This window comes from Coptis chinensis, chromosome 2, assembly GCF_015680905.1.
Source record: "Coptis chinensis isolate HL-2020 chromosome 2, ASM1568090v1, whole genome shotgun sequence".
In the NCBI taxonomy this organism is placed as follows: Eukaryota; Viridiplantae; Streptophyta; class Magnoliopsida; order Ranunculales; family Ranunculaceae; genus Coptis; species Coptis chinensis.
Genome location: NC_141457.1, coordinates 9,766,477 through 9,782,302, shown reverse-complemented (window position 1 = coordinate 9,782,302; position 15,826 = coordinate 9,766,477). Strand labels below are relative to the sequence as shown.

The window sequence follows — 15,826 nt, the reverse complement described above, 5'->3', positions numbered from 1 at the left end:
CATAATTCACAAAGTCTAAGATCTAGCATGTTGTTCTCTAAACCCTTAATTTAATAATTTTACTGCAGGGGAGAGACCCACTATCATCTGCCCCACCCCCTTCCCCCCTCGGAGGTTTCCATTTTGTAGATAAATATTTAATAATTATCCCATGCGTCTTCAAGTCGGAAAGTGCTGAAACAAAGTATAGCATATCATGTGGTTTACCATGATATTATAAATCTGGATACATAAACATTTAAGCATTACGAACTTGACGAATCCATAACCATGAGTTAACGGGAATAGCATGCTCTAGTACTTAGTAAGCAGGTAGTTCAAACTTCGGACATCAATGATTGAGAAGCGACTTACCATGCGTACAATTTTGAAATTGTTGACATTGAACCGGTTGTAGTGGCTTCAATCCGTAGAGGACCATCCCGTGAAGAAACAATTGCATTTCTTTCAAACAACGTCAAAATCCATCCTCCGGAAAGCAAGTTTAATAACGGACTACCGGATAAGGTCTATAAAAGTAGTTTCTCATGCGTTAATACTTAATAAGCACACTAGGTCTCGATTTGGTATTAGGCCACTTCAAAGCATTACTTTGCATGAAAATTGAAGCTATTCCTAGTAGTGGTAAATAAGTCGATAGCTCTAAGCTTACGCAAGCATACCCAATTTCATTGTTCAAATTTGAAGCGCAAAGCCCTTTTTTCTTTACGGGGAAGAGATTTCCCTGTAAGCATAGACTCATCAACAACACCTCTGCTGCCATAACCTTTCCCCGAGTCGGTAGTCAAAAGACGGTTATAGTACACATAAGCAAGTCACCGTCAACGAAGAAATGGTCGTAGCTCATAGGAAATGTAAAAGCTTGCTTAAATGGCTCACATCTACGGGAATGGTTTCCCGGTGTAAAACTAAGACTGAATCTCCGTGGCATTACATCATCGGAGAGGAACTTCTATGCAAATTGAATCGGAACCGAAAGTACGATATCGCCAGATAGGTCACCTTCACCCGAGGTAATCACTAATCGTGATTGAGAAGATACTAGTGATCTGCAGAAAATTCAGAGTTAGTTCTGAAACTTCGACATAGAGAAATCTATATTTTTATTAGAATGCTATTAATTAAAGTCTGAAAAATAGTTGCACTTACTAAGAGTTCATTCATGTCACTAGAAGCACTAAGTCTCGCTTTTTTCTTCAAGAGAGCGTCCAAGAAGAACAAAACCAAGAAGCATGACCTGCATACTAAAAACCACGACTTATCTTGAGAACTATATTCAAGGGATACATTTGTTCATCTTTTTCATACATAATATTGCCATGAGTAGTTGACAATTTGTCCATTTGGGAGCTGCAAAAAAGTTTTTTTCGGTCTCATTGTTTTGAACATATTTTGATATTGTTCGTGATATTCAACAAAACCTTTTCCCTATCAATATATTTTAGTGTAACTACTTCAAATCTAAGTCAGGCATTGAGATTAGACCTACAAGTTAAGTATACGATTGCCAAGGATTAGCAAGGAGAACGTATTACAATGTAGTGAAATTAGCGATGAACGAGTTCAATCGATTAATAATATGATGCATATTAGTAATGCACTCTTCCTATAGCATATCTTGAAGAACAAAAGCGATTGTCTCATCTACGATTGCCGATCAAGAAAGCTTCTTATATCTAGATTTCTATAGGTGTTTTATATCACAAAAGAGTGGACCATGGAAACCAAGGAAAAAAAACATGCCTCTAATACTTTCATACTTCTAAGGTTACTCTTGTTGATTAACTAAGATTGGGCATGCAAACAAGTACATGAGTACATTAAGAAACCGGTCGAGGAGTTTAAAAGATTAAGATTATAAAAGTCACCGGTTCATCGAAGAATGATGCATCCCATCCAAGCCCAGGGTTTAGCAATGACACCTACTAGGAGAGACAACTTATAAGGAACGGATAAACCAAATCACTCAAAAAAAACTATTTATATAAGAAACAATCTACTTTTTGACCAAACCTTACCGCGACTTATAAGAAATGCAACAATAGATCCAAATCCCACAAGAGAGTTCATATTTGGTGAACCCTTGCCAAATGCTAATGAGACCATCAAAAAGCAAGTCTGCAGCAAATGAAACCACCAAAAACTGTCAATGACTCAATCTAAGCACAGTTACTTTCAAATTTCAGCACCTAAATCCAGTCTTGTTGAAAAATTGTAACTAGTAAATTAATTAGCACACCAAAACTAACCTCGGCCTGGGCCCAACAGAGCTCCCAAAGCAAGACCACCTTTCACATAAGAGTTATGCAATATATCGAAAAATGATCCTACACCAACAAATCAGATAAGCAGACATCAGAACACATTTACAAAACCTACAATTCTTCCATATCAAAGATTGGATAACTAACCGAAGTAATTAAAGATAAAAGTCGTGTTGTTTCCAATTAGTTCCATAACTTGTGATAAACATGATGTTATTACATATCAAGTACTTCAACAATTTTTTCTTCAAGATGCATCTTTTTCAACATTTAACATTTTGAGCTCGATGTGCATTAGATTAAATTTTTAGGCATTGTTTCATTTCAAGTACTACACTATAAACAGATAAAAAGTAAGAAATTCATACCGTGGGCAATATGAATACCAAGAGAATGCAAAATATGTGAACCATGAGAACCACAACACAAAGCAACCAAAGTCCAAGCAAAAAAGCAACCCGGTTCCTACTTTTTACACTCAACGGCATTTCTCCAACATTATGAACCCTGATGCATCAAAAAATTACACATTTATTAGTGATATAAATGAAAATAAGAACTTCATATTAAAATAGCTAATAGAAAGAAGAAGAAGAAAATAAACAAAACTAACCGGGGTTTTACGATCCATCCCCGGTGACTACTAATTGCTCCAAGTATCTCGACATCCGCCATCGCACACTTAAACTTAAATACACAAAAGGCCTTGGTTTGTTTACAACAAGGCAAGTCACTTACATAAAACCAATAAAAAGATTTGACAGACTAAAAGAGTTTGTTATATTATTACAACTACCCAAGACTAACCACATAAAAATTTCAAGGCATGACAACGCACCCAAAAAGTTCCAAGTCATGGCAACCACAACGACATAAAAATATGTCTTGAGCTTAAACTAAAGCAGGAAGAGCAAAAAGTAGAGAAATCCACAAAAGGTCTAAAACCTACAAACATCAATCCTACAAATATCAATCATACTTCAATCGCCCATCAAGCCAAGCTATATACCCTCATTCAAGCCAAGCATTCAAAGTTTCATTACCATCTTGTGGACCATCATAAACAGCAGCATCGGGAACCATTACTTCATCAATATACACTCTTCTCTCTCCACCAACCAGAATTCTGCCATGACAAATTTTTGCACTTACATCAATAGACCCTTTAGCAACTTCTGTACCAAACTTATATAGTAATGTGACTCTAGGCTGTTCAAGCGACCCAAAAGCAGGAGTCAAGTTCTGAGGGGTTGCTGGAGAATGGCGTTGAGCGGAACTAGAACCAATTTCAGTTAAGGTGTAGCCACATCCATATGTGGTTCGGCATTGGTCATCACATTATTACCTCTTTGTAGTATTGCCTAGTTGTTGTTGAGCGAGAACACGTGTGGGTATAGATGATGACATGATAATTTTAAAGTGTGGATTACATATTACTAACTCTAACCATTAACCGTAATTGCCAAGAAAAAACTGACCTTGAGCATTGATTTGACCTCAGACATGTCTGTCTCGACCTTCGATTTAAATGTAGCCACATCGGCCTCAACCTTTGCAACTGATGTAGTAGCCATTTGGTTGAGTAAAGCGCTTGCGACAGCAGCATGTTGTAGCTGCTTCCTACTGATATTAGAACCAACTCCAAGAACACGGTTCTTCTTATCCTTGCCAAGTACTTCAGCCAATGCATCGGAGTCAATGTCTCCCGTGTCAGTCTCTCCAGATGCTAGTCTTCTTTCTTTAACTGCTTTCACTTGATCCCGCATTTATTTGTTTTTTGAAAAAGGGCAATCAAATAGCCCAAAATATACCGGTAGCAATCAAAAAACTGAAGTTATCAAATAGATAGCGATAAAACTTCTACTCACATATTTTTCCCGAGCACTTTCCAAAAAGCTGTTCCATCATCTGCGTTCCACGGCCCTTAAGCCAATCATCAACTCGAAGTTATTTTTGCTTGAGGGTTTTGTTGTTGCTATAGGCAAATAATCATTGCTTAGTAATAGTGGTTCAAAAGGACAACAATAGTATTCATATCTATATACATAATCAAAAGGCTTAATAATTTAGAAAATGATACGTACCAGATCATTATGCCTTTGGGAGAAGGTTCTCCTACCATTAGTACTACCAATAGTATTCATGGCCCTATTTGCCGCATTTTTCGCATTCCTTTCTTTTACTTTAGTTTGAAGCTCATAGTCGACAAAATCTACCCAAAGAGCTGGATTAATAGCAGGTGGGCAGTTTGCCTTAGCTGCTTCAATGTTTTCAGCTTTCTCCAAAAACTTTGACCTATATGTCGCTTTCTGTGTCCTAAGTTTTTGAGAATAATTTGTCTCGACCAACGGACGAGCTTCAAAGTTTTCGACATTAAATTCAAATTCCTCCTATCATGAGTACAGTTGATAAGAAACAATATATGAAGATAGCTAAATGGTAAAGTTGATTATTTAATTAACACATTAAATAAATAAATAAAAATAATTACCGTCAAGGCTTTCCAAATTGCATCCTTAAAGCCATCATCCACTAGTCTCCAATCCTTGGTGTTGATAGGGATATTAAGCCTCACTTCGTTCCCTATTGCAGTTTTGAACTTGCTTGCATTTTGTCCAACAATTTGGCCATTAGGCCATAACTCAACAAGCACTTTCCCGGAGGGACCCATTAATTGTGTCTTCTTGGATGGAGAAGTACATTGACCTGTGGGAGAAGAGGCATCTGATGCACTAGGGTGTGCAGTTGTACCACCTGATTCCATTATTTAAAAATAGCCTAACAATTTCCAACAACATTTGAAAATAAATTATTAAGGATTTCATAACACTTAAAATATGACATAATCAATTATTCAAAAGAGCGAAAAGAAATAAAAGAATATGCACTATCAAAGTAACCATAATATCCAAAATTAATTTTCCAAACTACTAGAAAATCTTAAGATGATCATCAAAAAAGGAAGGCATGCATTTGAACATATTTTCAAAATTATTGCACACTACAATCAACGACGTGGTTCTAACAGTGATCTCAAATGAGGTTGCTCTGCAAGAGTAGATTGGAAGTCTTCTGGTTCTGGTGCTTCTAGCTTGTCCACTTCGCTAGTCATTCGCCTTGGTGAATGTATGACCACCCACCAATCAGGATATTTCAAATCCCTTGAATAGAACACTTGATGGGCTTCTTTAGCACAAATGGCCAGCTCATCTAACATTTTGTCGGAACTCTTGAGCCGATTAAAATTTACCACCACCAAGTTAGAGTCTGGGCATAGCTTACATCCATTGGTCTTATCTTCCACCCTAACCCGATCCACAATAAAACACCACTTCCTTGAAATTTGTGTAATTCACCTCTAGTATCTGTTTGATGACTCCATACCACCTAGCGGACGATCGATAGGATTTTTATCTTTCCTCCTACTTGATGTAAATGTAGTAATTGCACTCATGCAAACACCACAGTCTTAGCGTAAGAACGGTTTCATCGTGAGACTTAGTAGAAAATACATAACCATTGATGCGATACTTCGAAAAGTTTTAGCTTTGAACAATGGCCCTCTAGCAAAGAACCACAATTCAGATGAAGTGTAAGCCATTCTCCAACAACTACGAGAGAACATACCACAATTCAAAAGTGAAAATAACATAAAAGCATAACTTACTATCCTAATTAACAAAGACCTTATTATATAACCGGTCGATAAAATCTGTTTGTATCTCTTACGTCTTTGCTATTCCTTTTCTACGCTACCTCGGGAACTAGATTGCAAAGACTCACGATACTCACTACAATTTATTCAAAGAAGTTAGTATATATGTGTGAATTTATTAATAGGGAAGTAAACATTCATGCCAAAAACTAACACTGTAGTGATCATCAAGTCCATCGACTTCCAAGCGGAAAAGTAGCCATCTACGGTTTGTACAAATTGCTCCTTCGACAAAATTACATCTTTACCTTCAAGCCACGAGAACCCTCATCGCTATATTCATCATTTTCATCTAGAAACACTTGACCAGTGGTTTTGTGATTCTTGGGCTGTGAATTTGGAATGTACTCCATTGCATACCTAACAGACTCTGAGACAAGATACGACTCTGCAATCGATCCTTCAACAAATCGTTTGTTACTGGGTATATCTTTGCACTCCTTCATTGACCTAATTAAGTGATAAACCCATGAATGCATTTATTAATTTTATTTAAAAGCAAAGGAAAAAAATTGGGATTGAAAGAAGAATTATTTACCGCTCAAACGGATACATCCAACGATCTCGAGCTGGTCCACACATCAATGCCTCATCAGCTAGATGCACAACAAGGTGAATGCTAATATCAAAAAATGATGGTGGAAAGTACTTTTCCAGCACGCACAACGCCTCTGCAACCATGTACTTGGCATCTTGGATTTCTTTCCGAATTACAACTTTCGAACACAAAAGGTTAAAAAATAAGCTTATCTGATGAAGAGCTTTCCGCAAATCAGGATGAGTTGGAAAAGCATGTTGAAGTAGCACAGGCAAAAGATATTGCATAATCACATGATAGTCGTGTGACTTCATTACAAGCAAACCAGGCGGATCAAGACTGACAATGTTACTCAGATTAGATGAAAAACCTGAAGGGAGCCTCAAAGTTTTCAAAGTTTTAAGGAAATCCATCTTCTCGCCTTATCTAGGAAGAACGGTCTGTGTAGGGTTTAACTTGTTTCCCCTTGCGCGGGTCGGTTTGCATCCAGCGATCCCGGTGTATGCCAAGTTCCCTCATATCCTCTCGTGCACCGGATTTGTATCTTTTCGATTTGTCTTTCTTATTAAGGATTGTGTCTAGTATGTGCTCTGCAACATTCTTTTCAATGTGCATCACATCAATAACATGACGAACTTTGTGATAGATCCATAAACAAGAAAAATAATATGGACTTTCTATACCATGCCGATGTAACTTCATTACCTTCATTGTCGTCAACCACAATTTGACCACCTCTCTTCCTTCCCGACCAGGTTTATACTTCACATAACTTCAATGTTTGCAAAAGTACATCACCATTTAATCGTTGAGGAGGAGTTCTACGCTCTTCTTTCTTGCTACCCATTAGTCCCCAAGTACTTGCCGTTCTCGAGCGGGTGATTACCTTTAAGGAATATACGGTAATCTAAGTATACATTTTTCCTACTAGACTTCAAATATATGGAAGAAGTATTGTCACCACAAACAGGACAAGCTTTGTAACCATGTGTTACGCAGCCCGCTAAGTTTCCATATGCAGGCAAATCATGGATACCCCACATTAGCATAGCCTTCAAATTGAAGTTTTCTCTTTTGTTCATGTCATAAGCCGGCACTCCTTCCCACAACTCTTTCAACTCATCGTACAATGGTTCAAGAAAAACATCGATGTCTCCTTTTGGTGCCTTTGGACCGGGTATAAGTAAAGACAACATCTGAAACTCTGCTTTCATGCACATAGAAGGGGGGAGATTGTAAGGCACAGTGATAACAGGCCAACAACTATAACTAGTAGACTGAATGCCCGCGCGGATTAAACCCATCGGGTTGCAATTGCAAGCCAAACATTCTTGCATTTGCTCATTAGCAAAGTTTGGCCACTTTTCTTTACAAATTTTCCACTGACCTGAATCAATTGGATGACGCATATAAGCCGTAGAAGTCTCTGCTCGTGCATGCCATGTCATCTCATGCGCTATCCATGGTATAGTATACAACCGCTTGAGTCTTGGAATTAAAGGAAAATGTCTTAGTACCTTGTTAGGCTCCTTGGAATTCTTCTTCCCTTTACTCCCCTCCTTAACTTTAAACCTTGGTGCTTGGCACTCGGGACATTCTATCAAATCTTTGTTCGTCTTCCAATATAAGATACAATTGTTCTCACACGCATGAATGCCGCGTAGCCTTCATCCCTAAGTCTTTCAACATCTCCTTCATTACCGGATATTTTCGGGGAGGGTGTTACCTTTAGGCAACCATCGCCTCAACAAGGATAAAGTCTTGTCATACCGGTTCGGACCAACCAAATTCCTTCTTTACATTATGAAGTTCTACAAGTGCTGAGAGAGTTGTCTCAGGACCCTCACATGTAGGATACAATTTTTCAGTTGCTTTTTTCTTATAATCGTAATACCTCTTTCCTAAGTCTGGTTCAGGAACATAAGGTTCATCAAATTCAATTCCCAAACTGCCATCACCTGTCACCGCATCACCGTGTAATCTAAAAGCAGAGTCAACAAAATTTCCCATCCCAATCCGACTTCCCCAATGGTTTCTTCCTCGGTGTCCCCATCTCAAACCCATCATCAACCCGAGTTTTTTCCCCAATATTTGCAACCAATGGAGGATGAGCAAGAGCGTTAGATAAGTCCTCACCGTGTAAAGTCCATACACGATAGGACTTCTCTATACCTTTGAGATTAAATGGTATCCAACCTCTTTATAAGTCAACCAATACCTATTCCGACACTTCTTCTTGCACGGACAAGGACACTTCTTCCCGCCCAACTTCCACAATGCAAATTTAAGAAAAACCTCAACTCCCAATGAATAGACTACGCCGCCTCTTTCGTTTTCACTCATCCATTCTTTGTCTATTGGTTCTGACATTCTATACTATATTTAGAAACCAGGGAAAATAATAGTCAACATAAATACCAATTAGCTAGTTTTCCAACTATGTATAAACAAAAAACAAGAAAGAAGCGGCATCATAAATATAAATAATATACACTTTACATGCGTAAAATAAAAAACTCAATAAAAACAAGTAAATAAGTCCATTCAATCCTAAATACAGACATGTTTATTATAGAACTAAGGAATAATACTCTTCAAAGAATTTATCAAAGCCATTTCCAGATTATAGTGCCTTCACAACTGGTGGTAAATCTTCATAAGAGAAAGAGTCATCAATGAAAAGCAAACAGATCTGATCTCCCAATTGTTAGGTAGAGGAAGAAGGGGGTGGATAATTGATTTTAAGGCTTCAGTTTGTAATGAGTGTGGATGCATATGGGCTTCCTTAGAGAGTAAATGATTGATTTCCTATTTAACCAAATAAAGTATGCCACGTTTGCAATTTGCAAACAAACATATTGCTTTTATAAATTCTGACTTAAGCTTGCATTAAGTTTAAATCGTCTGAACAATATCAAAGATACCAGCTAAGGCCCTAACTCAAAACTCGGGTCTCCAAGTAAAGGGGAAGCAAACCATAACCAAACACAGGAGAACAAGGAGACCATCAATAAAACAAGACTTTGGAGTTGCGGATGCTTTCGGAAATCATCGATCACTATCGCATTATTTGCAAGCAAAGCGAGAACTATATAAATCTTAATCTCTACAACTATTTTTTCATCACCAAGAATGAAATAACGATGACAGAGAATGCCCTCTCAGATAGCGACGTGACGACCTCACGAAAAACAGATCCTAATGAAGTCCGTTTCGTGTATGTAAAAGCGGAGCATTATGTGTTTCTGAGACAAATCCTATAATCACTGGAAATTGGGACTACATCCATAAGTTATACAAACAACCAAGAGTAGAGAGAGAGAGAGTCAGCAAAGAACTAACCTTTTTAAATCAAGAATCTATGAAGAGATTGACTTGGTTCGTCGAGAATGAGAAATCGTAGAAGATGCGAATAGAAACTAGGGTTCTTCAGAGAGAGAGAGAGAGTGGTTTTTTTTTGTTTCCTGCCGTACGAAAAAAGAGGCGAGATTATAATTCCTTTTCTAATTGTTAGCCGAAAAAAATAAGAAAAAATAAGGGGGAAATGTGACCGCGTTACCAAATTTGCCCGCTTGTGATATTTTTTTTTATTTTTCAATTTATTATGCATATTTGTTTCCTTTTCTAACGGATATAAATGTTAGCATATCCCAAAATAACCGTAAAAACATTATTAAATTTTAATTCAAGATTTTAAGTAACACTTGTTGTAGTAAAGGACGGATATAAGCATTCTTGCATCGAGAATGATTATATCCGTTACCTATTGAAAATTTGCACTGTTACAAAATGGCTATTATGGTGTAGTGATAGTTGGAGTTGGATTTTATCCTTGTGCAATCAACAAAAGAGGAGTAATAGAGTAAGTCTTCAAACTTGATCTTAATCTTCCAATATCAAAAGCCTTTTTGTTTTTTTTTTTTGTAGTGTAATATTTTGTTTTTTGTTTTTTTTTTATAGGAAATAGATGTGGAACTAGAACACGAGTGGTGATTCTTATGTTCCAATGTATGGTTCATCTGTAATTGGTGGCTAATTAGTATGTAAATCTACCATTAAAGTTATGTAGTTATGTTCTCATCTTGCATTTTATGAACTTCTTCAATGGAAATTGCCAATTCTTAGTAGTTCAAATGTGTTAATTAAGATAGATATATATATGAGTATATCTTATTCTTGCTTTCTTTTATAATATTACGCCGGTTACTAGCATCTTGGTGTGTAATGGATTTGTGATTGTGCTATGTTGGAAATGGTGTTTGGGATAGAGGTTGATAGATTTATGGATGAATAAAAGAATATTGTAGGTGGGTTCTTATTTTAGTTCGTCTAACATTTACTGTGTTGATCCTATAAGCGGTTCATTGCTCTCAACATATAAGCTTGATCCTGGAGAAATAGAAAAATCAAATATTTCTCATTACATTTTGTGTTTTTTATTCTTTTGAATCTATCTACTTGTTAGAGACTATGGAAGTTATTTATCCCTCAGATTACTTTTCTTTTGAAACATAAAAAAATGAAACAACATATATTCCAAAGCCGGCTACGTCATTTTCTTTGGGTTTCTTGCAAGGTTGTCTTACATAATACAAAAAAAAATGTTGGACTTGGTAACAAACCACCCCCCTCTCTCTCTCTCTCTCTCTCTCTCTCTCTCTCTCTCGTTCTCTCTACTTGAAAATGGAGAGGACACTACAAAGTAGCTTGATCCATTCTCGTGACTTGTCAATTGTAGCTTAATTTTCTACACGATATTTAATTTATCTGAGGAATTGCAATTTCGACAGGGTGATAGCAAAGGAGAGTGGTCATGGTAGAAAAGAGGCTGCTGGAGTTCAATCGGGTCAAAGTTCCCAGGTATTATTACATTTCAATGGTCTTTTGGGATTTAAAGAGTTGTTGTAAATACGGGTAATTGAATTTCACATCTCACTTATCAGGGATCTTTTGGGCAAGGGGCAAGCTACATCAACTCTCTGGTAAGGACACCTTCTCTGATATTACTTTTTTTATTGCAGTGCAACTTAGGAAGTAAATGATTGATATTTTTTTTTCCTGGTTTTCCATTCATATTAATTTGGTTTTGAAGATACTGCGAACCACCTTATTCCTTTTTGTTTCATAATGTGTCAAGTTGATGATTATCATTGATCATCCTTACCATAAAAAAATGTTAATTTATGGATGGAGTAAATCGTCTGATGAGGGACCTACTTGTTTACCCCTATTACTTGGTGGTGTTTTGCTTTAATCTTTCTAGTTTCTTCGATTCTCTTTCAATGCATCTATTCTCAAACCTCTTGGCAGCCATGTGTGAGGTGAAAACCTGTATATACAAACTATGTGGGAGTGAATCATATTTCGCTTAATAGAACGTAGCTTAGTTGGGAAGATGGAAATGTTGTATGTATGCAGGCTGTGTAAATTTTGTTACAAAGTGTGCTGCTACCTCACTCTTTTCAAAGTTGATTAGTGGTGAAAAAGAATTTTTCACATCTATGGTTGTGGACTCAGTTATTTCAATTGGCAACGATGATACATTGTTTATTGTATTCTTGTATTCATTGTTTATTGTAGATTTAGCTGGTATTGCTACAAAATATGAGATTTTTTTTTATTAGCAACCCATCAGCAACGGTTTATAACCGTTACAAACGATTTTTTTTTAAATTAACTAACAACTTTGCAACGGTTACAAACCGTTGGTAAAAATTTTAACAAATTACCAACGCTTAAAAAGCGTTTGTGAAATAAAAAACCGTTGCAAAGGTTTTAAATTTGTGCACGAAATAGTTATAATAAGCGTTGGAAAGTTGTGTTTGCAACGGTTAATAACCATTGGAAATTTCTGTTTGCAACGCTTTTTGCAAATATTTCCAACACTTTATCCACACCATATTTGCAACGCTTAAAAAGCGTTGCGAAAATTATTAGCAACGCTTTTTTGCCGTTGCGAAAATTATTAGCTATGTTTTAGAAAGATAATATTCAGCTGGAAATTTTAGGAGCTACACCTAATCATATTATAGGTAAACTCTCTAATTACTTTTCCAATTATGATTGGTTTTTTTCTTATATATATGGTGAGCCTATATCTTATAAGAGGAAGAGGGTCTGGGATGAGTTATGTGAGATGTCCTTACTCATTCCTGGTCTTTGGGTCCTCTTTGGTGATTTTAACTCTATTTCTTCTTCTTTAGAGAAAGTTGGTGGTAATGGTACTCAGTATAGAAGCATGAATGTGGTTAATGATGATCTTGGTCTTATGGATTTGGGGTTTAAAGGATCAAGGTTTACCTGGTCTAATAAAAGGTTATTTGGAGATCATATCCTGGAAAGATTGGATAAAGCTCTAGCCACCACAGATTGACTAGAACTTTTCCCGCATTCTCTCATTCAAAACATTTCCATCCCCTCTTCTGACCATTTTTCCCTGTCTATAAATCTCAATACTTCCATCCAAAAAACAAAAAAAAACCTTTTAGATTTTATGAGATGTGGACTAAAGAGTCTTCTTGTAAAGATGTGATTGCTTTGTCTTGGGAAGATACTTCTAGGGGAGACTGTTCTGGTACCCCTGCTTTGTCTGTTCATAATAGATTGAAAAATACTAGTAAAAATCTGAGAAAATGGAATGTTGAGGTCTTTGGGGACGTCTCTCTTAAGATTAAGACTGTTAGAAAGGAGTTGGATAATATTCTCTCTCAAGATATGGAGGTAGCTGTAAACTATTCCAAGTTCCTATCTCTTCAAGAAGAATTGGAGGTTTTACTTGATAAGGAAGCAAGCTTTTGGAAACAGAAATCAACCACAAACTGGGTCAAGGATGCAGGTAGAAATACTAGATTTTTTCATCTATCTACTATTTATAGAATGAGGAAAAATAGTATTGAAAAGCTCAGAAATGATAGTGGTGGCTGGGATACAGAAAAAATGGAGGTTGGGCACAATATCAATGCTTATTTTAAGAACATTTTTACTTCTTATGAACCTAATACCAACCCTGATGTCTTAGCTTTATTTGATCCCTGTATCACTCCTAATGAAAACATCTTGTTAACTACAGTACCTTCTGATGCTGAGATCTGGTCTACCATCAAAAGTATGGGTGCCCTTAAAGCTCCTGGGCCTGATGGTTTCCAGGGTATTTTCTACCAAAAGTACTGAGATACTATTCATCTTGAGATTTCTGAAGCAATCAAAGCTTTCTTTACTTTCTCTAAATTAGCTCCTTGTCTAAATGAGACTTTCATCACTCTTATTCCCAAGGTTTCAAACCCTGAGCATATCACCAAATTTAGACCCATTAGTCTCTACAACTTTTCTTATAAGATTATCTCAAGATCATGGCCACCAGGTTAAAACCACTCCTTCGCAAATTCATCTCCCCCCTTCAAGGTGCCTTTGTCAAAGGTAGATCTATTGAAGATAATATTGGGCTGGCAAGTGAAGTTCTATATAATATGAGAAAGATGAAAGCTGATTCAAAACAATCTGACTGTATGATGAATCTTATTAAAACCTATTGTGAAGCTTCTGGGTAAGCAGTGAATTTTGAAAAGTCAAGAGCCTTTTTTAATGGAAATGTTTCTATACAAACCCAGAAAAGTATTTTGAAACAATGGAAGATGAGATTATTTGATGAGAAGGAAGTTTACTTGGGAGTTCCTATTTTGCTGGGGAAAAAGAAAAGTGAGGATTTTGAATATTTGATTCAGAAGGTACAAAGGAAAATCACTGGTTGGAAAGCCAAAGTTTTATCTCTTGCTGGCAGAACTACCCTTATTAAAGTTGTAGCCCAAGCAATGCCTATTTATGTTATGAGTACCTATCTTCTTCCTTGTAAGATCATAGATGAGTTGGATCAGCTTAATAGAAACTTTTGGTGGAATGGCTCTGAAACTTCTCATTCCTATCATACCATCAGCTGGGACAAATTATGTAGAAGTAAATCTAATGGAGGTCTAGGGTTTAGGAAAGCAAGAGATATGAATCAAACTCTGATTAGCAAGCATTGCTGGAGGATGATTAAGGATGAGCTGTCCAAATGGGCACTGTTATTTAAGAAAACTTATCCAAAATGGCAGAATATGATTGATATGAGAAGTCTTCCTAGGGACACCTCTTATTTCTTTAGAGGCATCATCAGAACTTTAAAAGAGATCAAAGAGGGGTTTTTATGGAATATTGGAGCTGGCTCTTCCATTTCTATCTACAATGATCCTTGGCTCACCTTTTTGGGTAAACCTATCATCCTCAAAAATTTGCTTGATTCTGGCCCAACTCTTCTTGACCTCAAAGTTAGCTATCTTTTTTCCCCTTTTCTCCTGTCCTGGAATCAAAATCGATTGGGAGAATTGTTTCCCTTTCAAATCATCCAATTCATCAACAGAATCCAGATTAAACCATCAGGATCCCCTGATCATATTATTTGGCCTATCACTAAGAATGGTGAACTCACTATTAAATCAACTTATATCTTTCTCACCAAGCAAGACAATATATCTTTTTCTTCCTTTTTCAACCCCTTATCTGTGAAAAAGCTTTGGAAGTTTCATTTAGATGTTGCTACTTAGCTGTTTATTTGGAAATTATATATTGGTGGACTTCCTACGGGGGATGTCCTACACAAGTTCAAGTTCAAAGGAGATATAACTTGCTCCTTCTGCCAAAGATGTATTGAAACTGCTTCTCATGTTTTTTTTCTCTTGTAAATGGATTAAGATGATGTAGTATGTCTCCAATGCTATGCTAGATACAAATGTTCGCCCTGATTGGGAAGTTAAAGATTGGGTAAATCAGTTCATCTGCTGGTGCTCCTCTAAAGATGAAGATATTTGCAGAAAAGGCTATCTTTGTCTTTATCTCTTATATGAGCTTTGGCTAGCTAGAAATAAGGCTAGGATGGAATGCATGCCTATAGATTTGAAATCCATTTTGAACTTGTCTGAGATGAAGAAAGAAAGAAATAGCTCTGCTTTTTTCTCTTTATCCCATTCTGATATGCCTATATCTTTTAATATTCGCTCTTGGTCTCCACCTTCCTCTCCATGGTTTAAAGTTAACTTTTGATGCTGCTTTTGACAGATCTCATTTTAGTGTGGCTGTAGGGGCTGTTGCTCGAGATGCGGAGGGAGTCATTTTGGGAGCTGCCATTAGAAGATTCTCTGCAAGTGATCCAGAGCAGGCTGAGATGATTGGAGCTGAAGTTGCAATCTTGTTGGATATAAGATTGAAACTTTCTTTTGTTATTTTGGAGGGAGATTGTCAATCCCTGATGTCAGCTCTAAAAGCTTGTAATAGATC

At 36.7% G+C, this 15,826-nt stretch overlaps 1 protein-coding gene and 1 long non-coding RNA gene across 2 annotated transcripts; one reads left to right on the top strand and one right to left on the bottom strand.

Annotated features, from left to right (window-relative positions):
* Positions 1 to 2,046: 2,046 nt before the first annotated feature.
* LOC147514778 (uncharacterized) lies at positions 2,047 to 2,770 on the bottom strand. Its single transcript, XR_015213283.1, has 3 exons — positions 2,633 to 2,770; positions 2,250 to 2,327; positions 2,047 to 2,118 (listed from the first exon to the last, which is right to left on the bottom strand). It is a non-coding gene; the product is annotated as an uncharacterized LOC147514778 (long non-coding RNA).
* Positions 2,771 to 13,015: 10,245 nt separating this feature from the next.
* On the top strand, positions 13,016 to 13,687 carry LOC147514777 (uncharacterized). The gene has a single exon (XM_086592683.1). It carries the CDS (start codon positions 13,016 to 13,018, stop codon positions 13,685 to 13,687), a length of 672 nt encoding a protein of 223 aa, XP_086448809.1.
* The last annotated feature ends 2,139 nt before the right edge of the window (positions 13,688 to 15,826 follow it).